This window comes from Schistocerca piceifrons, chromosome 5 (genome assembly GCF_021461385.2).
Source record: "Schistocerca piceifrons isolate TAMUIC-IGC-003096 chromosome 5, iqSchPice1.1, whole genome shotgun sequence".
Classification (NCBI taxonomy): domain Eukaryota; kingdom Metazoa; phylum Arthropoda; class Insecta; order Orthoptera; family Acrididae; genus Schistocerca; species Schistocerca piceifrons.
Window position 1 is genome coordinate 355438549 of NC_060142.1, and position 21366 is coordinate 355459914.

At 38.1% G+C, this 21366-nt stretch overlaps 1 protein-coding gene across 1 annotated transcript in view; it reads right to left on the reverse strand.

Moving 5' to 3' along the window:
* Positions 1–269: 269 nt before the first annotated feature.
* LOC124799267 (glucose-6-phosphate 1-epimerase) overlaps positions 270–21366 on the reverse strand; it is a 238182-nt gene continuing 217085 nt past the window's right edge. The window contains exons 3-8 of the mRNA XM_047262831.1: positions 19446–19504; positions 19072–19228; positions 8146–8326; positions 6240–6396; positions 3633–3784; positions 270–469 (exon numbers count right to left, since the gene is read on the reverse strand). Coding sequence (XP_047118787.1) covers positions 461–469; positions 3633–3784; positions 6240–6396; positions 8146–8326; positions 19072–19228; positions 19446–19504 — 715 coding nt within the window. The 3' untranslated portion in view covers positions 270–460. The remainder of the gene's footprint in view (positions 470–3632; positions 3785–6239; positions 6397–8145; positions 8327–19071; positions 19229–19445; positions 19505–21366) is intronic.

Consider the following 21366-nt stretch of genomic DNA (forward strand, 5'->3'; position numbering starts at 1 on the left):
TGGAGGATGGGGGCTACAGGTTGAGTGAACAGATGCTACATGGAGACGCGCACTGGTGTGGGTGGTGCTCAGGGGGCTGCACGCCGGAGCTGGTCTTGCCGTGCTCCAGCAGCAATCTGTGATGCAGCATTTCACCCACATACATGTTGTTCAGAGCCAGCCAAGGGGCACTATGAGGCCACAGGATATCCCCACTAGTGGAGGCTGATGCCTGAGCAACTGCCAACTGCTGCTGCTGCTGCTGCTGTTGTTGTTGTTGCTGTTGCTGCTGGTGGTGGGGGTGATGGTGGTGATGGATCTGCTGCTGTTGCTGCTGATGTTGCAGGTGGGGAAGCTGCAATTGCTGCTGCTGTTGCTGCTGCTGTTGTTGCTGCTGCTGCTGTTGCTGCTGCACATGGTGGCTAGAACGGCTTGATGAACCCCGTCGTCCTCCAGTACCACCTGCAGCCCCGCCCTCCACTCACATCACCTGAACATCAAGACACCAGTAAAAAAAAAAACAGAAGCAAGGTGTGGAACAGTTGAGCTGGTGAAACAAAGAAGGAAAGAGATTCAATGCAATTGTACTGATGGAAGCATGTACAATATTTTATAAATAGGAAGCTAGAAATGAATAATAGTTTGCACCTTCTTGCAAGAAAACAATTTTAAGGTTTGCTAGAGACAAACATATTTCACCACAGTTGTGGAATAGTCAGTGAATGTGTAGTTAATTCCTCTCAAAAGACTTTCTGATTTCCTTTGGCTGCTTATCCACTTCAGTCACACTTTATAATTGTTGTTGTTGTTGTTGTTGTTGTTGACCAGCTCAGCCCTGTTAAATTGTTTATTAACTCTTTTATATGCCTCACTGCTACATTTGTATGGTAACACTAGCAACTATTAACACTAGTGTCCAACATGTCTGGTTAAAGATAAACATAGAATTGTGTTGTTCTGTAAGATGGACCCTGTTATCACTATTTTCTGCAAGAATAGATTTTAAAGTCGAGGAAGATTAAAACCAACAGCTACTGACATATTTGTTCAATTACCGGCTCTTTCCGCTCGTGGACATGCATGCGCGTGCTCACGCACACACACAAGACATTTTAATTTCAGTATGCTTATGTTCTCTAGGGTAAATTGTCAATCCACTCAAAATCTCTAGGGCACACTGTCATTTCCACACAAAATTTAGATGACCTACGAACTTTTGGCATGTGTTCCTTTGTTGATGAAACAGCACATCATGAAATACCGAAAATGCTGTGAATGACTCTACAGCATACTGCATTTCTGACTACACACTGCAATACAAACTGTATACTAGCACAGGAAACTTTTACAGTATGTATACATCACACTAAGACAGAGGACCAACTTTATAGGTACATGATAACACGTAACATGGAAAAATTTTTCCTTGTCTCTTCATCCACTCTGAGAACACTTGAAGTTTGTTGAATTCTTCTTCATTTTATTCTTACTGCTCACTGGGCATGCAATCCAGTTTTAGAGCACATGGCAGTCATCCACTGCTGAAGCAGTTCTGCTGTAACTGTGCAACAGCAATTTCAAAATTTTTACTCTCCTCTTGCGTCCTTGCATTTTGGCACCCCATTGATAAATGAACTATTGGGTGGAAGTTTTTGACTTGCTAAATAATTTTCCACAGGTACAAGCTGTGACAGGAGCTCCAGTACACCTGCAAGTTATGAATGGTGACTGCATCAAGTTAACTTTGCAAAGAGTGAGTTACTGAAGCACTGCGAGGGAAACAGAAGAGCAACACAGTGAATACATCAAGGAAGGAGATGAAAAATTTATCTAGTCATACAAATATAGTAATTCTAGTCTTCGGTCTGGTAGGGTGAAGTCTGACTATTAGGCATGGTGAGGATGTAGGAAGTGCTACATTTTGAATAAATGTGTTCCTTGACCTGTCCCATACAGCTATAGGTAGCCTTCCATGCTGGAATCATCTAACTTTATGTGAGGCTGTACAACAATTATATTGAGTCTTTCCTCACTGTATTTTATAATCTAAGTGTTACTTCGTACATTTTAAAATACCAAATACAAAACAGCACAATTTCATATACACTTTCATTTAGAGATTCCTCACAGTTTGAGTCAATTTAATGTAGACATTGTCTGTACACAGTTTGACCCTGAGTATCTGAAAATGCAGCTAAAGTTTGGAAAGAAGTTATTTGTTTTGTTTTGTTATCCATTGTGGAAATGGCTTATTCTTCACTTTTACAACAGTGGACTCTCACATGGATACTTTCAATGATTTGCAATACGACAGGTGGAAGCCATCCTGACATGTCACGAAGTTTACATCCTAAAACAAGCACATTTACTATACTCTGAACATAAATTGTGATTACTTGGTCTTGAAATTGTGTAATTTAAATAAGTTTGCCCTCATGCTAATACACTGAACACGAAGTGTTACTTGATTACAGATACTTTGCAAGCAGTTGGAATATCACAGACAAGTGCTGTTAACAGTGTTTTTGTAGATCAAGAAGGGATCATTGTCCTTACTTCAAGAAGGAGAATGAAACCGCAGAGGCCACTGGCTAAAATAACTGTATTATTTATGCATATTAAGGAACACCATTTATATATATAATCCTCCAAGTCTACATAACTCAATAGTCACCACATGGCAAAATGTGATACATTAGTTACATTACTTTGTACATCACATGAGGGAACAGCACCGAGTACTTGTCGGTTTGAGTTTTCTCTTGCAGGCAACCGTTAACTTATAGAAACATTGTTTTGGCATGTCATTCAAGAAATCATTGTGCAAGGATTTGATACTGAGGAAGTTAACAATCAGTGCAGTAGTGGCAGAGAGCTGATTGCAAACTTTAATGTTCAAAGCAGATCAGTTTTTGAATTAGAATGGTCAATTTTAGGTTGTGGATTTCCCAATAAGGTTTCAGGTCCTCTGAGCAATGAGAAACAGGAGATCTGTATATGTTAAAGACATTGTCCTTTCTATCTGCTACAAAGCTGGCATCCAATTATCTAATCAGTGGAAATTCATGAGCATATTCATGAGCATGATCTGCTTTGAACATTAAAGTTTGCAATCAGCTCTCTGCCACTAATGCACTTAATTGTTAACTTCCTCAGTATCAAACCCTTGCACAATGATTTCTTGATGAAATGCCAAAACAATGTTTCTATAAGTTAACAGTTGCCTGTAAGAGAAAACTCAGACCGACAGTTACTCAGTGCTGTTGCCTTATGTGATGTATAAAGTAATGTAACTAATGAACCACATTTTGCCCTGTGGTGACTATTGAGTTATGTAGACTTGGAGGATTATATATATATATATATATATATATATATATATATATATATATATATATATATATATATATATATATATATATATATATATATATATAAAAATGGTGTTCTTTAATATGCATGAATAATACAGTTTGGTTTTGTATACAGCACCTTAGTAGTTGCAGGAGAAATCTATGTGATCTATGTTATGAGTAACATGATCATGTAATAGATTAATTGAGTACACACAGTATTTGAAGCAAACTATGAACTACAAAAATTGTGTTATTCCCAAATACACAATAAACTAAGGGAAACATGTTAGAATCTACCTGCAAAATCTGACTTGCTTCAAATGCAGTTCCTGGCAAAAGGATTACAGGACTGGAAACATGGCCAGATTCTACACACACCATGTTAGGAAACTCATCATCTCCAAAATCTGTTATTTCTTTGGCCTTCTCAATCCATGGATTCCACACAACTGGAAATGTAAGAACATAGTCAAACTGTAAAATTTGTTTCATAAAAAGAATAAGAAAATCAAAACTGAAATTTTAAAACATGTAGCCATACAAAATCTTTCAAAACTTTTTTTATGATTAAGCACCTATTTATTTGGTAATGCCTTTCTATTTCACTACTGATTTGGTACACAGGCCAACAAAAAATATTTTGTTTACTTTCTGTTAGATAATAATCTCATGGTTTATATCCGACATCTGTCTTTCTACCCCCACCCCTCTCTCCCACAGGCTTTGTCATAACGTAACTTCATTACAAACTAGAAAATAAGGAAAACACAGATAATAAATGTAATGTAATTTTTCAATATGAACTAAGACTATACCAAATACAAAAATGAAAACTCCTCTTCATTACATATGAATTATGTGCCCATTGTCTGATGTTTCCTTTCCCTCCTCTTCTTAAAGCAAGTGATATAGCTTTTTCTCCAACGAATTGCTTGTTGTATGTCCAGGTGAAGTGATAGACAGTAGCCTCTCAACATATTGATATTCTAGAGTCCCTGATAACTTCTTTTATTCACTTTCATGTCATGATGAAAGACCTCAGCTTCTCCCTCACGGGCATCAAGTAAATTTAGTGTGTGTGTGTGTGTGTGTGTGTGTGTGTGTGTGTGTGTGTGTGTGTGTGTAAGGTGGGAATCAAGACTGTTCAAAAAGTGAATCTCAAGGCTCATCAAATAGCCTCATATCTTGAACTTTTCCCATCTGTTGGCAGCAGCAGAAATATGTTGTGCATCTTTTCTAAGCCTACAAATTTAGTAACAACCTTCGTCAGTGATATCACACCATCCTCTCACAGTTGCTGTCAATTCGGAATCCAAAATCTAACATTTTTCAAATGTCAGGTCCAACAAACATGTCCATTTTCAATTCTCCATCTCTATGGAGGGCTTTCAACATCTGTTTTACTAGGCCCAACCTCTTAAGTAGAGGTAGTAATAGATTTGTTTTAATCAAAATAGGTCTTCCCATACAATGAAGTGGAGGAAGAATAAAAACCATAAGTGCACTGAAGATATGACTGTGCTAGCAGAAACAGAGGAAGACCTCCAGGAAATGACGGAGAATATTGTGATTGTGGATAAAGAATGTGGAAGGAAATTGAATGCTGGCAAGATCAAAGCAATGAGAATCAGCAAAGATGACATGATTACTATATCACAAGATGGAATGGCATTAGAACAGCAGTATTTGGGAAGGTTGATAAGTTCCTGTGGAAGTTGCCCAAAGGAAGTGAGATGCATAATCTCCATGGGAAAGAGAGCATTTGGGGGAGTGAAAGGTTTGTTGGCAGCCTGAAGCATCTCCATTACACCTAGGAAGAGGTTCGCGAAACATTCTGCATTGAGAATGGTGTCTTATGGTTCTGAAATGTGGCCAAATAGACAAAAAGAACAGAAATAGTTAGAAAGTTTTGACATTTGGTTATAGAGAAGAAAGAGGAAAGTGAAAAGGTCCAAAAGAATGGGAAATAAGGAGGTGCTGCACAGGGTAGGAGATGAGAGGAACTTCATGAGGATGATACAGTAGAGGAAAACATTTTGGATGGGACACATATTATGCAGGAATTGTATATGACAGAGAATGATGAGAGGGAGAGTAAAAGGAAAAAGAGGGAGAGGAAGGAGGACAGGAGTGCAAACAGAAATGAAGAGAGGAAAAAGTTACAAGAAAAATCAAGGAGGATGCTCAGGACAGAGATATGTAAGATGGCCAGATGATACCTGCCTGAGGGGCGCTGAAGACCATGCTGTCGTGCGCCCACAAAACCCCTCTACTACTCTACTACTACTCTACCTGCCTGAGGAGAGATTTATAGAGAGAAGGAAACAGTTTGCCCAGTAGTTATGTGCCACCTAATTTTCAGTTTCATACTTTCGTTAATTTAAATAGCATGTGAAATACATACTATTAAAAAAATCACTAAAAATTTCCATTTTCAAATACTGACTGTTAAATGTAAAGAAGTAAATGTTAGGTTATATGGCTCTTTTGTTATCATATTAGGATTCAACATACTAAAAGCTAAAGGAATAAGTCACCTTCATTAAAAATGTTTTTTCATCATTGGCCTGTGTTATAATGTTTTGGATGCCAGCAAAAATTGCAACATCTCATAAAAATATTAACAAATTTAAGACTCTGCTGTAAAAATGTTACAAATTTAACAATTTTTTAAAATTATTTGTTTGCATTGAAGTAGTTACGAAAAACCTGATTACACTTTAAACCATTTTTTAAACTGAGAAACAATGAGTGTGATGCTTGGAATATGCAGAAACTCTAAACACTGGTTTATTACACTGACAGGCTTCTATTAATTTTCTACATTAAAATAATTTCTTCAATACGGAAGTACCTAAGAAACAAAATTCTTAACATTAATTGTGACATTTTCAACTGAAATACCTGTGTCAGGGAAATTATATTTCTGGATTCTCATTTTACGTCCCGAAACTACATTGGTTATTATATGTTCTTGAGGAGTGTTCTGGTATATGCGATCAGTCCATTCTGAAATAGTTACAACATCACGGCCTTCTTGGAAAATGGCACCGTCGCGTGTCTGTTAGGACAAAATACATTAAAAAGTTAAATATTGCAATATGTATGTCATATGTTACCATATGTTACTTTATACATGTGAAGTTCAGTATATGGTCAGTCTATATAGGGTCTAACAAAAGTGTATAGCACAAATTGCAGGACACATTCCTCACACTTAGATCATGAAATTATGTTATATAAACATGGGTCTGGGAATTTTGTTTCCATGTTATAACTCATTTTGTCCAACTCATTAATCATGGGAAACACATAGGAACAGAACATTAAAATAATGGGGAACATGCGTTCTTGGTGATGTCTGGTTATGTTGTGCACTGCCAGTGTTTCGTTTTACATGTCCCTGTTTCCACGTGATGTACATTATTGCTTGTTTACAGGTAAAATCGACTGTTCTAACAATCAGTACGACTGTTGCAAGCACATAGGCTAGTACGTAGAGTTAATCACAGACCTGATTCATGCAATGGCAGTGTACACAAATGCAGAGATGTCAGATGCCCATTTGATGAATGGATTAGCTGATGGCAATGCCACTTGTACTCGATGTTAGTACCGGGAGAGATTTCCAGGATGAAAGTACCCCGACAGGAATATGTTTGAAGTCACTGATCATCGACTTAGAGAACAAGGGGCATTTAAGCCTGATACTTGCAACCATGGGAGCCTCGAAGGACGAGGACACTGCAGTAGGAGATTGCAATTCTTCATGCAATTGACGACAACCCTAGTGTCAGTATAAAACATGTAGCTCCCACACTGAATGTTAACCACACGACTGTCCGGTGTCACATGGGAACCATTTGTATCCACACCATTTATAGTGTGTGAAGGCACTATCAGCAGCTGATTTTCCTGCACAAGTACTCTTATGCAAATAGTTTATTCAACGAAGTGTCAACCCCAATTTTAGTGCAACGGTGCTGTTCACAGATGAGGTGGAGTTTAAAAGAGATGAGATTGTAACTTTTTGTAATTGACATTCTGACAACTGTTGAAACAAGTCATCAACAAAAATTTTCTGTCAGTGTTTGGGCTGGCATTGTTGGGGACTGGTAGGGCTTCACTTTCTGGCACCCACGCTCAACAGAAAAAGTTATCATAATTTCGTACAGAATGTTCTACATGATCCTTTAGCAGATGTGCATTTAGCTGTGCAACAAAACATGTACTTCAGGCAGGATGAAGCAACTCCTCATTTTAGTGTTAATGTCAACTGGCTTCTAAATAACAGATTCAGTGACGGATGGATAAGTAGATATGGACCAATTGCCTGGCCTCCACACTCTCCAGACCTAAATCCACTGGACTTTTATTTGTGGAGGCATTTGAAAGCTATTTTGTATGGAACCTCGGTACAAGATGTTCAGAGTCTCTGTGCCCATATTATGGAAAGCTCCGAAACGATACGCAATACTCCAGGGATACATCATGTCTCCGAGTTTCACTATGACAGCAGGTTGATGCACGTATCAATGCCCACGGAGGGCATATTTAACACCACCTGTAAGAAAGAGTTGCCTGTGGGATGCTGGTGCTTTCTGTTCATGTGGGTTTCCCGTCACTAACGAGTTGGAGAAAATGAGTTGTAACATGGAAACAAAGCATTTCCAGACCCATGTTCATATAACATCATTTCTTAATCTATGTGTGAGGAATGTGTCCTGCAATTTGTGCCACGCAGTTTTGTTACACCCTTTATATCAGCAGCTAAATAGCGCTGAATTCACAACGATGATGCATCTCTTACCTTATCAATGAATGTGCAGCCATGTAACCCCGTAATCTGGCAACGTCGTACATCAGGAACTTTAAAATAAGTATGAAGCAGTAAATTGAAACTGAATGTAAGGTCTTTGCTAGGATTGTATATGCCTATATTGAAATGTAGCTCCTTTTCTCGTAGTATCAGTCTGTATGTGAGGCGAAATCTGAAATGAAAACTACTGCTATGAGATCTTTTACATTCTAACAGAATGTTGTCTATTACTTTTGACCAAAATCTTTTAGAGGACCACAGACAGAGGAGGAAATGAACATTCCAATATTAATGTGTAACATTATAATTTAACAGTTATAATTATACACACACCCAACTTAAATATAAAATATATAATAGATACGGTTCACTCTGGAAGTAGACTTGAAAATCAGTTACTCTAATAACAACCTAATGGATAATTGACATACCAGAAAAAAATGTACATATTAATAATGAAGTCGTGAAACCACTTAAAGTTGGTTGTATGTAGACTTAGTCAATTGAATAAAATAATCTTTCCAAATGCTTGCTTGTTGACCACAATGGCACTAAAATAGAAGCTGATAAAATGAAAGCTGAAATATTAAATTATGTTTTCTAAAATTCCTTCACTGATGATAAACATGCAGTTCCCATGTTTGACCATACTGTGATTTAAAAATAAATGGGGGGCACAAGAAACTGCTCGATAGAGGAAAGCCACAGGATGTGACAGGATGATCACTAAGTTCTATATTGAATATGCTTATTCTGCAAGACATTCAAATTTATAAGAAGTATCATAAGACTCCCCCATATGAAGCATGGACCATGGGCCTTGCCATGGTGGGGTGACTTGCATGCCTCAACAATACAGGTAGCCATGCCATAGGTGTAACCACAATGGAGGGTATATATTGAGATGCCAGACAAACGTGTCATTCCTAAAGAGAGCTAGCAGCCTTTTCAGTAGTAGCAGGCCTTTTAATTAACATCGACCAACATCACGTGGCTGTAATGGTACTGCAAACAGCTGTAAGCAAAGGGAAACTACAACTGTTATCTTTCCTGAGGAGCTATAGCTCTACCGTATGGTTAAATGATGGCATCCTCTTGAGTAAAATATTCTGGAGCTAAAAATTGTCCCTCATTCGGATCTCTGGGTGGAGTACAGAAACATACAACAGACAAGTTAGCACAAATTATAACTCATACAATGTGCAAAATTTTAACTGAAATTTCTTACATGAGAGATCACCCTGTGAATCAGTGACTGTTTGTTCAGAAGTGACTGTCATGTTGCAGTTAATCAGCATTAGGAATTGTGTCAAACTTCAATAACGATCATCTATTGTGACAATTGGATCAAATTGAACTGACTTGTTATTTCCAATAGTTATTGACAGTGCATGTTGTTTTCTTACTGATTTGAATGTTAAGAGTCCAAGAACAGTGATTTAAGAGCTTTATGCAGGAACTGTGTTAACAATTGACTTGCCACATGTTAATAATGGTGTTCAATTTCTTTAGTGTTATGTTACTGCACTCAATCACGATACAGGACATTAATCGAGCGGTAGTATTTGGCTAGCCAATTATCAGTGCATAAACTGTAATTAAGTGAGACTTGATCTGGCCGCAAATTGTAAGTTATTCAACAACAAATTGCAGTTAAAGTGTTTAAACTCCAAACCTGGTGTGGACCACATCATCTGAAATAGCCTACTTTAGACAAACACTTTTCAGCCATATTTGACGGAGGCACAGCTACTGATGGTGCATTTGTAAAGGGAAATACGGCTACACTTCAATGGAGGTTAGAATGTTTTAAAAGAGAAATGTGTAGGTTGAAGTTAAATACAGTGGCAATTAATGGTTTTTGGTGTTAGGAGAATTGGGTAATGCTGGAGTAGGTCTAGTAACAACACTGGTCCAAAAAGTTTTACTTTTTACAGAAATAAAACTAGTGATACTCTAAGATTTAGACGCATCAAACACCAACATCAAGGCTGAAACAGTCTACTACCTTTGGGTTACAAGTAAGTAACATGTTTACATTTCAGAGTCGCCCTTTTGGGACATTATAAGAACTACATGCAAAGGCATTGTGACAAGGTTTCCTCTGCCCTAAGTTAGTGAGGTGGATGCTTCCTGTAGAATGAACAATGCCTTACACATGACTGATGTTTGCACCATACAGTTGCTTGAGCATTATCAAATGTAGAAACCAGATGCAATTTTAATTGTCATTTGTGGCAGCTGTGAGTTGTTGTGCTGATTTAGTTTACCTGGTTTTTTTTGGAAAAAGTGTCGTGGTGGCTGGCAGGGAACGCATGTCAGGTAAAGTGTTGAAATTTAAGAACACTGTTATTGTGTGCTTGTAAGTTTTGACAAATCGTCGCATCTGGAGTAACAAAACTGATACCTTGTGTAACATTTGTGCACATGTTATTTATAGTGCAGGAAGGCAGTCATTAACTACAGCAATGAAACAAACAGATGTCTTGTAATTAGGGTGTATAGCTGGAGACCAAGATAAATCGTTGGCTCCACATATCTGTTGCATGTCACATTCATCTATGCTGAATGCTTGTATCCACAGTAAAAGTATCTCCATGAAGTTCAGTGTGCCCACTATTTGGCATGAACACACAAATGAGGCATCGGATTGCTATTTTTGTATGGTACCTAACTTGAGGAAAGCAGTCAAAGCTGCAGGAAGAGGAATCATCAATACCCTGACATACCATCTGCCATACATACTGTGGCTCATAACAAAGGATTGCCAGTTCCTCTTACCCCACATTTATCACCATTAAGCAGTGACAGCAACAATGCTGAACTGACACATACAGCCAAAATCAAACAGTGTGAACCCAATGGTCTGGTTAGGCAATGAGATCTTCCAAAGTGCAAAGCTGAACTCTTGGCCCCATGACAGCAGCAATGAAACCACCTCATTGATACACGTTTGTGTGTGTTTCAGGAGCATCAGAAAAACTTTAATGTCGTTACATTATTGAAAGCAAAGGCAACATTACACCTCGCAATTACACTGACGGTATGGTATTGATAACAACGATGCCACGGAATAGTTTCTCAAGTTGGCACCATGAGAGACACAGACGACAGCGCCCTCTAGCCGGTGCTGTTGAGGTCTACGAGCTCCACGACTGCTTCAGCCATTTGATCAGGTGCAGCCAGCCAGGGCACTTCACTTCAGCATCGCACCTACGTACAAAGTTATGTAATCGTTTATCACCTTGTTCTTGCACCAGTAAACCACATTCTTGCAGTACCAACTTAAATTACCTTTTCCTGTTCCTACCCATGCACCGCCTCCCAGGCGGGATACAAAAGACGGTTTGTTGAAAGACTGAACATTAAATACAAAGCAGACAATTGGAGACTCTTTATAGATGGTTCAAGAAGAAGCCTGAAGGCAATGCTGTTACACAATAGTAATGAAAGGCTATCTACCCTTGTCACATATACTGCCTTAGGTGAAGAAAGCTTGAGATCCTTTGTAAACCGTTTTGATTACAATAAGCAGGAATGGCTGGTACGTAGAGATTTCAAAGTCATTGTGATGCTGTTTGGTTTGCAAGGGCGTTACACTAAGTTCTGCTGCTATCTGTGGGAGTGGGACTGTTGCACACAAGAGAAACACTACACAACATATATATTTATAAAGCAGAAGAACCTCTAGTGAATTTGAACGTAATTGTTTTCCCACCATTGCACACTAAATTGAGATTGATGACAGAATTTGTTAAGGCCGTGCACAGTAATTAAGCAGCATTTCAGTATTTGTGTAAGAAGTTTCCACAACACAGCACATAGAACAGAAAAGGGATATTCATTGGTGCTCAGGAATGCCAGCTGTTCAGACACACATGTGCGCAATGGAGGAGAGAAATGGAAGAGAAAGCCACGTGGTAGAATTTTGCACAGAGCATAAATTAATTGTAACTAACACTTCGTATACTAATCGCAAAAGAAGGGTGTATATGTGGAAAAGACTTGAAGTAACAGAGGTTTCAGACATCAGTCTGAAACCTCTGTTACTTCAAGTAATGGCAACACTAACACAAATTATTTACAGAAGAATGGAAACGCTGGTGGTAGCCGACCTTGGGAATGATCAGTTTGGACTCTGGAGAAATGTAGGAACATGAGAGGCAATATTTCTCTTAGAAGATAAGTTAAGGAAAGGCAAACCTAAGTTTATAGCATTTGAAGACTTAGATAGAGCTTTTGACAATGTTGACTGGAATATTCTCTTTGAAATTCTGAGGATAGCAGCAGTTAAATACAGGGAGTGAAAGGCTATTTACCACTTCTACAGAAACCAGATGGTAGTTATGAGTCGAGGGGAATGAAAGTGAATCAGTGGTTGAGAAATGAGTGAGAAAGGATTGTAGCCTATCCCTTATGCTATTCAATCTGCACAATGAGCAAGCAGTGAAGGAAACCAGAGAAAAATTTGAAGCAGGAATTAAAGTTCAGGGAGAAGAAACAAAAACTTTGCTATCTCTGAAAGAATTACAATGCCATTGGCAGACCTTGAAGGACTTCGATGAGCAATCGAATGGAATGGACTGTGTCTTGAAAGGCAGATATAAGATGAACATCAACAAAAGCAAAACCAGGGTGATGGAATGTAGTCTAATTAAATCAGGCAGTGATGAGGGAATTAAGTTGAGTAGTAAAATAACTGATGATGGCTAAAGTAGAGAGGATGTAAACTATCGACTGGTAATGGCAAGAAAAGCATTTCTAAAGAACATCAAACAATGGAAAACCAGGATGGAATGTAACAATATATGAGAAGGAAAGTTGCTACTAACCATACAGCGGAGAGGCTGAGTCGCAGATAGGCACAAGAAGAATAAGAGAATTTTTTAATAATAGGAAGTCTTTTCTGAAGGTATTTGTCCGGAGTGTAGGCCTTGTATGACAGTAAAATGTGCACAGTAAACAGATTAGACAGGAAGAGGATAGAGGCTTTTAAAATGCAGTGCTACATAATAGTGCTGAAGATTAGATGGGTAGATCAAGTACCCAACGAGGAAGTGCTGAACACACTTGGGGAGAAAAGAAATTTGTGGCACAATTTGACTAAAAGAAGGATCAGTTGATGCGATATATTTGAGGCACCAAGGGATTACCAATTTAGCATTGAAGGGAAGTGTGGGGTGTAAAAATTATAGAGGGAGACTAAGGGAGAATACAATAAACAGGTTCACAGGATGTAGCTAACAGCAGTTATCCAGAGATGAAAACTGCATTAAACCAATCTTGCGTTGAAGACTGCAACAGTAACAACAACAAAACAACTCTGATGTGCGAACTTATTTCACTCATGACAATTTCTTGTAGAATGACGAAAAACATTATACTCATATCTGTTGACTTTTCTGGAGAGCAGTCACTTCTATGTTGGAATCGACACGATTTCCATAAGAATCTATCAAATGAAATCCCTGTTGTTCTCTTCATTTACGAGATCTATGAGGCAGTTGGTAGTGGAGCTCAGGTTGATTCAGTGTTTCTCGATTTCCAGAAAGCCTTCAATACAGTCACACAGCATCCCTTACAAATCAGAATACATACATATGACCTGTCAGCTAATATCTGCAGCCCTATCAGGCTGTAAAAGGAAGGAACACAGTTGTACACAGGGAGGTGATTTTTAGAAAATACAGAGACACTTGCAGATTGCTTCCCGATTCAAATGCTGGCAGCTGACTTATCGTTTGACAAAATTATTGTGATCAGTAATTGGAATTAGTTGGAGCCTGGAAGTATCTAGGAGTATCCATGTGAGCAATTTAAGGTGACATGACTATGTAAATTTGTAAATATAACCTTGGAGAAGGTCGACACCAGATTCAGATTTAAGAGAAGAAAACTATGCATGTGTACTTCAAATACGAAAGGAATCACAAAACCGTCACTCAACCGCTTGTCCACTGTTTTTCATTGGTCTGGTACATTTACAAAATTGGGTAATGGGAAACCTACAAAAACTTCAGAGAAGAGAACCTTCATTTGCAATGTGGCATTTATCTCCTGTGGGTGTGTCACGTAACAAAAGTCTCCAAGTTTATGAAACAAACTAAGTCAAACATATAATTTAAATAATATATTAACTAACATGATTATCACAGCCCTACAATTAGAGAAACCCGTGACCGTAAAGAGATCTACAGACAGCCTTTAGGCCTGTATCCCATATCCAAATGAAATTGGGACGGTAGGAAATGATACTTGTAAACCATTTATCCTCCATCATGGTGGCTTGTGGAAGACACACAGTAAAACAAATAAACAAAAGATTAAAAATGTCACTGACTGATTCTAGTACAGGATAATTTCCATGTCAATTTATTGCACCCCCCAATCCGATCCATTCACATTTCTTTAAAATTTGGCACATTCTGTGATCCAGATAAGAGACACGAAACTATGGTACCTATTTGCGGATATATATATGATAATTGTGAAGAAAGTTGCAGGTCTACTAAGTTTGAAAATTGTGTGAAATTTACACACACGTTTCAACATAAATGACTGTAATTGTGGTTCTAATCCAGATACAACAATGAAACTTACATAATTGAAAATCTAATGAGTAGAGCTTTACATTGTGTGCAACATGATGGATTTGTAACAGTTTTCACACACAACGTCATTGACCTTTACTTTTCATCTCAAGTATCTCCAAACACACACATTTATTTTATTTCGTCTCTTTAAAGTTTTATATTGTTCTGGTATGTTATTATAAACATGGCACACCAAAGGCTTAATGTCCAAAACTGTATTTCATCTACATCACTACACTAAGCTATTTATCCTATTTTACAGTCCATCAGTTTGCACTCCACTATTCACTATTCTTTCATGAAAGTAACTTGGGAGGGGGGGGGGGGGGGGCAAAGCAATACTGTTACTTATTATCTGTATAATTAATAGTTACAGTAACTTTTTTCTAATGTATTTGTCTTGAGCGTCATTTCAGACACTCACCAGACGAATGTTGTGCAACATCATATTTGTATAAAATTTCTTGCCGTTAGCAATAATCTTAGGACAACTCTTAAGCTACCCATTCACAACCTGAGCGGTGTGCCAACTTGCTCACCAGTCCGCTTGCACACCCTACTGACTGTGGGGGCAACAGCGACTGCTTGGTGGACCCTACCTGCCTGCACTGATGGTGTGTGGCCTGGTAAGTAGCAGTCCCAGCTAGCAGGTAGCTGTTTGGCTTTAAACCAATGCATCTCACTCACACACAGATGAATGGGTCAAGCCAGATCTGCTTAGTGGGGGAGGAGGGGGGAGGGACATGTGGATGGGGGCCTTTAGTCCCAATTTGATTCCACTTTAGTGTCTCTGTGCCATTGTCTTGCCAAATACTTGCCAGTCTTGTCAAGTTTGACTACTGCGTAAGCTGAGAACTCAACCAATACCAGTCACTGACATTCTGACCAATTAGTGAACATTTCTTGTTTTTACCTGACAGAGACTTATTTAACCAAATATCAGTAGCTTGTTTCCTGGATGCGGCTTTTTTTCTCAAACTGCACTATACATGTGCTATGAAGTAGTATTTGGTAGTAGTTCATAAAAAATGGATTTCAAGTCAACATTGTAATTTTTGCAAACTGTTTAGAGAAGGAGGTCACGCACAAATGCAAAAGATTTTGAGGAAAGTTCAGATGCAGGTGGTATACAAGTTTCCTTCAGTGAATTATATGCTGTTAACAGACATACACAGATTTGTTGCCCCATATGATAGTCATTGGTGGGTTGCATATGTCATAATAACATCTACATCTACATCTACATCTATACTCCGCGAGCCACCTTACGGTGTGTGGCGGAGGGTACTTATTGTACCACTATCTGATCCCCCCTTCCCTGTTCCATTCACGAATTGTGCGTGGGAAGAACGACTGCTTGTAAGTCTCCGTATTTGCTCTAATTTCTCGGATCTTTTCGTTGTGATCATTACGCGAGATATATGTGGGCGGTAGTAATATGTTGCCCATCTCTTCCCGGAATGTGCTCTCTCGTAATTTCGATAATAAACCTCTCCGTATTGCGTAACGCCTTTCTTGAAGTGTCCGCCACTGGAGCTTGTTCAGCATCTCCGTAACGCTCTCGCGCTGACTAAATGTCCCCATGACGAATCGCGCTGCTTTTCGCTGGATCATGTCTATCTCTTCTATTAATCCAACCTGTAAAGAAGCAGATGAGCTACAAGCTGGCTTCTTACAGTCACATGGGCCACGCTCATCATTTATGTTTCCTGCCAAACCAAACATTTGTGTTATCAAATAACGTGAAATTCTCACAAGATGGATCCAGAGACGCCAAATGGAAAGACATATTCTCCTTGCATCAGATCTCATGAACATTAACAATTTAACTGAAGACTTGAAATAAGTTGTAACCAATTTTTACTGCATTTTCATTGAAGCTACACTGTAAATGATTTGTAACAACCCTACAATGATGTGGAACATATTTTTGTACAACGTAAGTTATGAATTTTACTTTTCAATTATTTGTATTTCATATTTATGTGCTGCTTTACTGCATTTTGATGTGTAACAATGTAAATAAAATAATTTTTGGGTAAGATGATATCATATTCACAGTAACATACTGGAGGAAAAAAAAAAAAACTGAAGGTGGTGTATTTTGAGATATTCAGTGGTCAAAGGTCAAAATCAAGGACACTGCAAGTAAAAATTCATAGAAATCCAACGTTTTGCACATGGAAGCAGAGCTCTACTCATCAGATTTGCAATGATGTAAGATTAATTGTTGTATATGGGTTATAACTATTACAATAGTCATTGATATTGAGACCGATGCGTAAATTTCACGTCATTTCCGAGCTTAGCTTACCTATAACTTTCTTCATGATTGTCATATACCTCTGCAAATTTGTGGTTTTCCATTTCTTATAAGGAGCATTGCATACCCCAAACTGAGATGAGATGATCAAGTTGAAAACGATACTTTTCTTTGTCGAACTGACATGGAATTAGCCTAAACTAAAAAGGGGTTTCAATGCTAAGCTTCCACAACCTACAGTGTAACACCATTGGTGACTTGTGACTACAGACACGCAATTTTAATGTAAAAACCATTCAAATATTGTAGTTGCTCAATAAACAGTGAGAGAGATACATGTCAGAAATTACTTAGAGCATCCGGAAAACAAAGAAAAAGACAACATGGTAACAGACTAGAGTGGCAGATATAAGTACAATAGCAATGAAAATGAAATGGGGATGGAGTGTACACATGAGGAGATGGTAGGTGGACCAAGGGAATTCTTGGCTGGACTCAAAATGGATAGATAATATTAGGAAATGTATTGGAGCAACATGATTATGTACCATTATAGGTCCTAGTGCATGGAAAAGATTAAGCACAGGAAAGTTTAGGGTTAGCCTTCATCCAGATGATACAATTGACTTTTCAACTTACGAGTTCTATTTACTTCTGCATTAATAACTAAGCTTGATACCACCTCATTTACTTTTTTCTTACTCCTGGTGACTGGATTCACCTGAACCTTCTCCAGACCAAGCTGTAACCACTTTAAAGTGCTATTTCATCAAATCTGCCAAGGCTAACCCTCCTGAAGGACATCTCAGTGTTTAGATGGTCTAATCAAAACCAGGCACTATGAATAAATAAAAGAGCAGATAGTTTACTTTTTGATCATCATACTGTCTCAGTCAGTCATGGTGTGAAATGGTCACACTCTAAATTTTCCTATAGCATAATTAAATTTTTTTGTTGTCTTTAAAGTTTTCTGAGTGTCCCATTAGAATGGTAGAAGTGTCTAAGCTTGGCTAATTTCAAAGTTGGAAGCTTCACTTACGAGTACACAAGGCACATGTTTCTACAGATTTCCTCCTCCTACTGTCATGGTCCTCCCCGTCTACATCACCATATTTCTTGCATATCACAGCATATTTCTTACTTTCTTTGGAGACGTGGGGAACCCCACCCCCATCAGGCATCTACTCATTGTCCATCACATCATATTCCTCAACATCTCAGCTAACTTTGCATGTTACTTTCCCTATGGTTAAGCAGCCCACATTACTGTGATTTACTGCTCCGGGATTTGGATCTTGACTGGTCAAGTATTCTCATTTTTATATATTCCCCACCACTTTGCACTGACACTTCTCTCCTCACTTTTGAAATATTTTAAGTTGAAGTTTAAGATTTGGACTAATTACCACTCCTATAGTTGAGTCAGTGTAAGTTGATCCCTGACCGTTGCAGTGGGTTGGGTGCAACAGCTTTGCGCACCTACCTCAACCAATAATGTAACACGATGTGAATGTCTCTATGGGAATACTTCAGTGTTGTAACACCTCTGCAGACAGCTATTGTTATGACCTGCAGCTGTTTGCACTTCACAGCTGAAAGCAAGCAACAGTGCTGAAAGCTGCCAGGGATCATCTTATGCCGTCTCAACTACAGTGTGTGGATAGCTCTGAAAAATTCCAGTTTTTGAGGGTATGATTGTATTTATCTCAATAAAGTAGTTAATATAGATCAGATTTTAGGACTGCAGGAGGAGAGGCATTTAGGCAGTCCTCCTCCTTGTGGTCCATATGTGAGTGGATCAAGAAGAAACCCTAATAAGTAGTATTCCGGGACATACCCTCTACCATGCACATCATAGTGGTTTGCAGAGAATGGATGCAGATGCACTTCCAGATCCACAACTCCACTGCATGCTCACATTATTGTAGTATGTTCTCAATGCACTGCCGTAAAAGTGGAAACAATTATTTGTGGGACATAATTTCACTGGAAATTAGTTTCCAAGCAATCTTTCTATGCAGAACTCACAATAATAAATTTTGAGACCAAAATTTCACTCACGGGTAGTTCCACATAGACCGAGTGAATTCACTGTCCATAATGGAGAAGATGGCTTCCACATCTCCACTTGGCAGCCTTTCTGGTGCCTTTTCTAAATTCCACCGAACAATACGTGCAAACCCATGCTGGGGGCCGAAGGTCCACTGTCCAAACTGAGCTGTGAATAGAGACAAAATTCTGAAGCATAAGAACTTACGAGATAAGCTTTACTCTATTAATCTCAGTTTCATTTACAGAGTAGTAGCTAGGTAAAATAAAGAAATTTAACAGAATCGATAACTTGCTGCAAAATCCATCACTCTTTCAGAGATACTGGAGTCAAGAGTTTCTATCTAATGTAGAAATTGTTTTAACCTTGTAACAATGATACTTACGAAATACAAAAGGAATGCCACCTCTGATTGGTTTCTTCCCATCAAATATGGCTTGTTTACTGAAATGAAAAGAAAACAAAAACATTAATTTGTTATCACAAATAGGCCATTCACAATTTGACAAAAATAACAATGGCAGGACTAACCCATAAACTACAGTTTTTGTCACATATGATTAATAAATAATAACCACAATGTGGAAGCTTGAAAAGTAATGAAATATGCTACAATCCAAAGAGTAGTTCTCACGAGCCATTAGTGAAACCAAACTATGAAGTTGCAGAGCTCATTTCATGCATAGCTTTGAAACCCTTCCGTAAATCACAAAATGCCTTAACCTGGTGAAAAGCATTGTTTGTAATAAAAATAACTTTGCAACTGAGACTGACTCACTGTATAGTTATGAAATTGCATGTATATCTATTTTGAATCTTTGAACAGTGCATCTGAAACACCAGATATGTTCCATATCATCTACGCAGCATATAAATCGTTTTACATTGTACAGGCGGAACAGCTAATAAGATACGTATAATCCTTTGGTTACAATTGTTTTGCAACATACAATGTTTATCAATAAACAAACAAAATTAACTAGCAAGGAAAGCAAAAGATCAGAATGGATATGCTGTCAGCAAGATTATTCTCTTTCGGTAGTTACATCACAACTCCTCTCTTATACAAATACCAAGTTAGCCACCATATTACAATTTGCATGTAGTTTTGGAAGTGCTTTAACATTTATGGTTCTTGCACTGTCTGCTTATAATTACTTATGATGCTATAACATTGCAAAAATGCTGAAACTTAATTTGTCAATAAATACTCCCACCTTTAAGTGTAAAATGCTTAAGCAGCTCAAGCCAAGACGTGAAATAACTAAAAATGTATTTAACAGGTAAAAAATTCACTCTGTCCCATTATGTAATAAATATAAAGAACAATGAATTCTAGAATTCTACTGTACAGTAGATGAAGTTCTCAACTTGAAATGCACAAGGTGCAGCAGCAAAGACAGGCCACTCCAAACACATCCTCAAGAAGTAAATATATTGGGTTGTGGTTTTTACTACATTCTAGCAGAGATGATGAGGAGAATTTTCTGAACTAACCGAGTAGCTTTACTCTTTACAACTGTCATATTATGTGATTGGCTTTTATCAATGGAAGTGTGCACTTTTTCTGTGGCATTGTAAAAAACTTTCAGGAAGGATTTCAATTATATGACATGTGGATCTTGATTAAAATAATAATAATAATAATAATAATAATAATAGCAGCAGCAACAAAACAGCATCTCAGACCATCGTAGCACTGTCAGGAGAAGAGGGCACACTAATGTGAGTCCATGTTTTGTTTTCTAAATAGCTGCAAGTACGCGGTACCGACACGACATGCCTTGCCCATTCCACACATAGAATTACAGACTTTCTAAATCACTAAACCAGATGTAATCTAACTTAGGTTTGGTTCATATGCTTATTGTAAGGCTCACTTAAATATAAATGTGAACTTTTTTCATTTCATTCTCTTAGTGACGAGAGGAATTACTCGCGCATGAATGGAGATGGAATAGGCACACCCATAGCTGACACTCAGGTACGCCATTTCAGTATCACTGAGTGAACAGTATGTACTAGTGTCAGTTGTGAAACATTTAATTATTCATTTTCTCACCAGTGCACGGGTGAAATCAAGTGACATTTGAACAGATTCCCAACACAATTTGATGATGTTACTCTGAGCAAAACTGAAGTATTAGATTGGTCCCAGAAGTATAGACATGGTCGTGAGAAAGTAGAAAATGCCATTTCTTAATTAGAGTCACTTAAAACAATATTCAAACAGTGTGTGACCTTGTGGAAGGCTACAGTCACATTACTTTTGTTGAGACTGCATGATAGGTGAAGATGTGTATGAA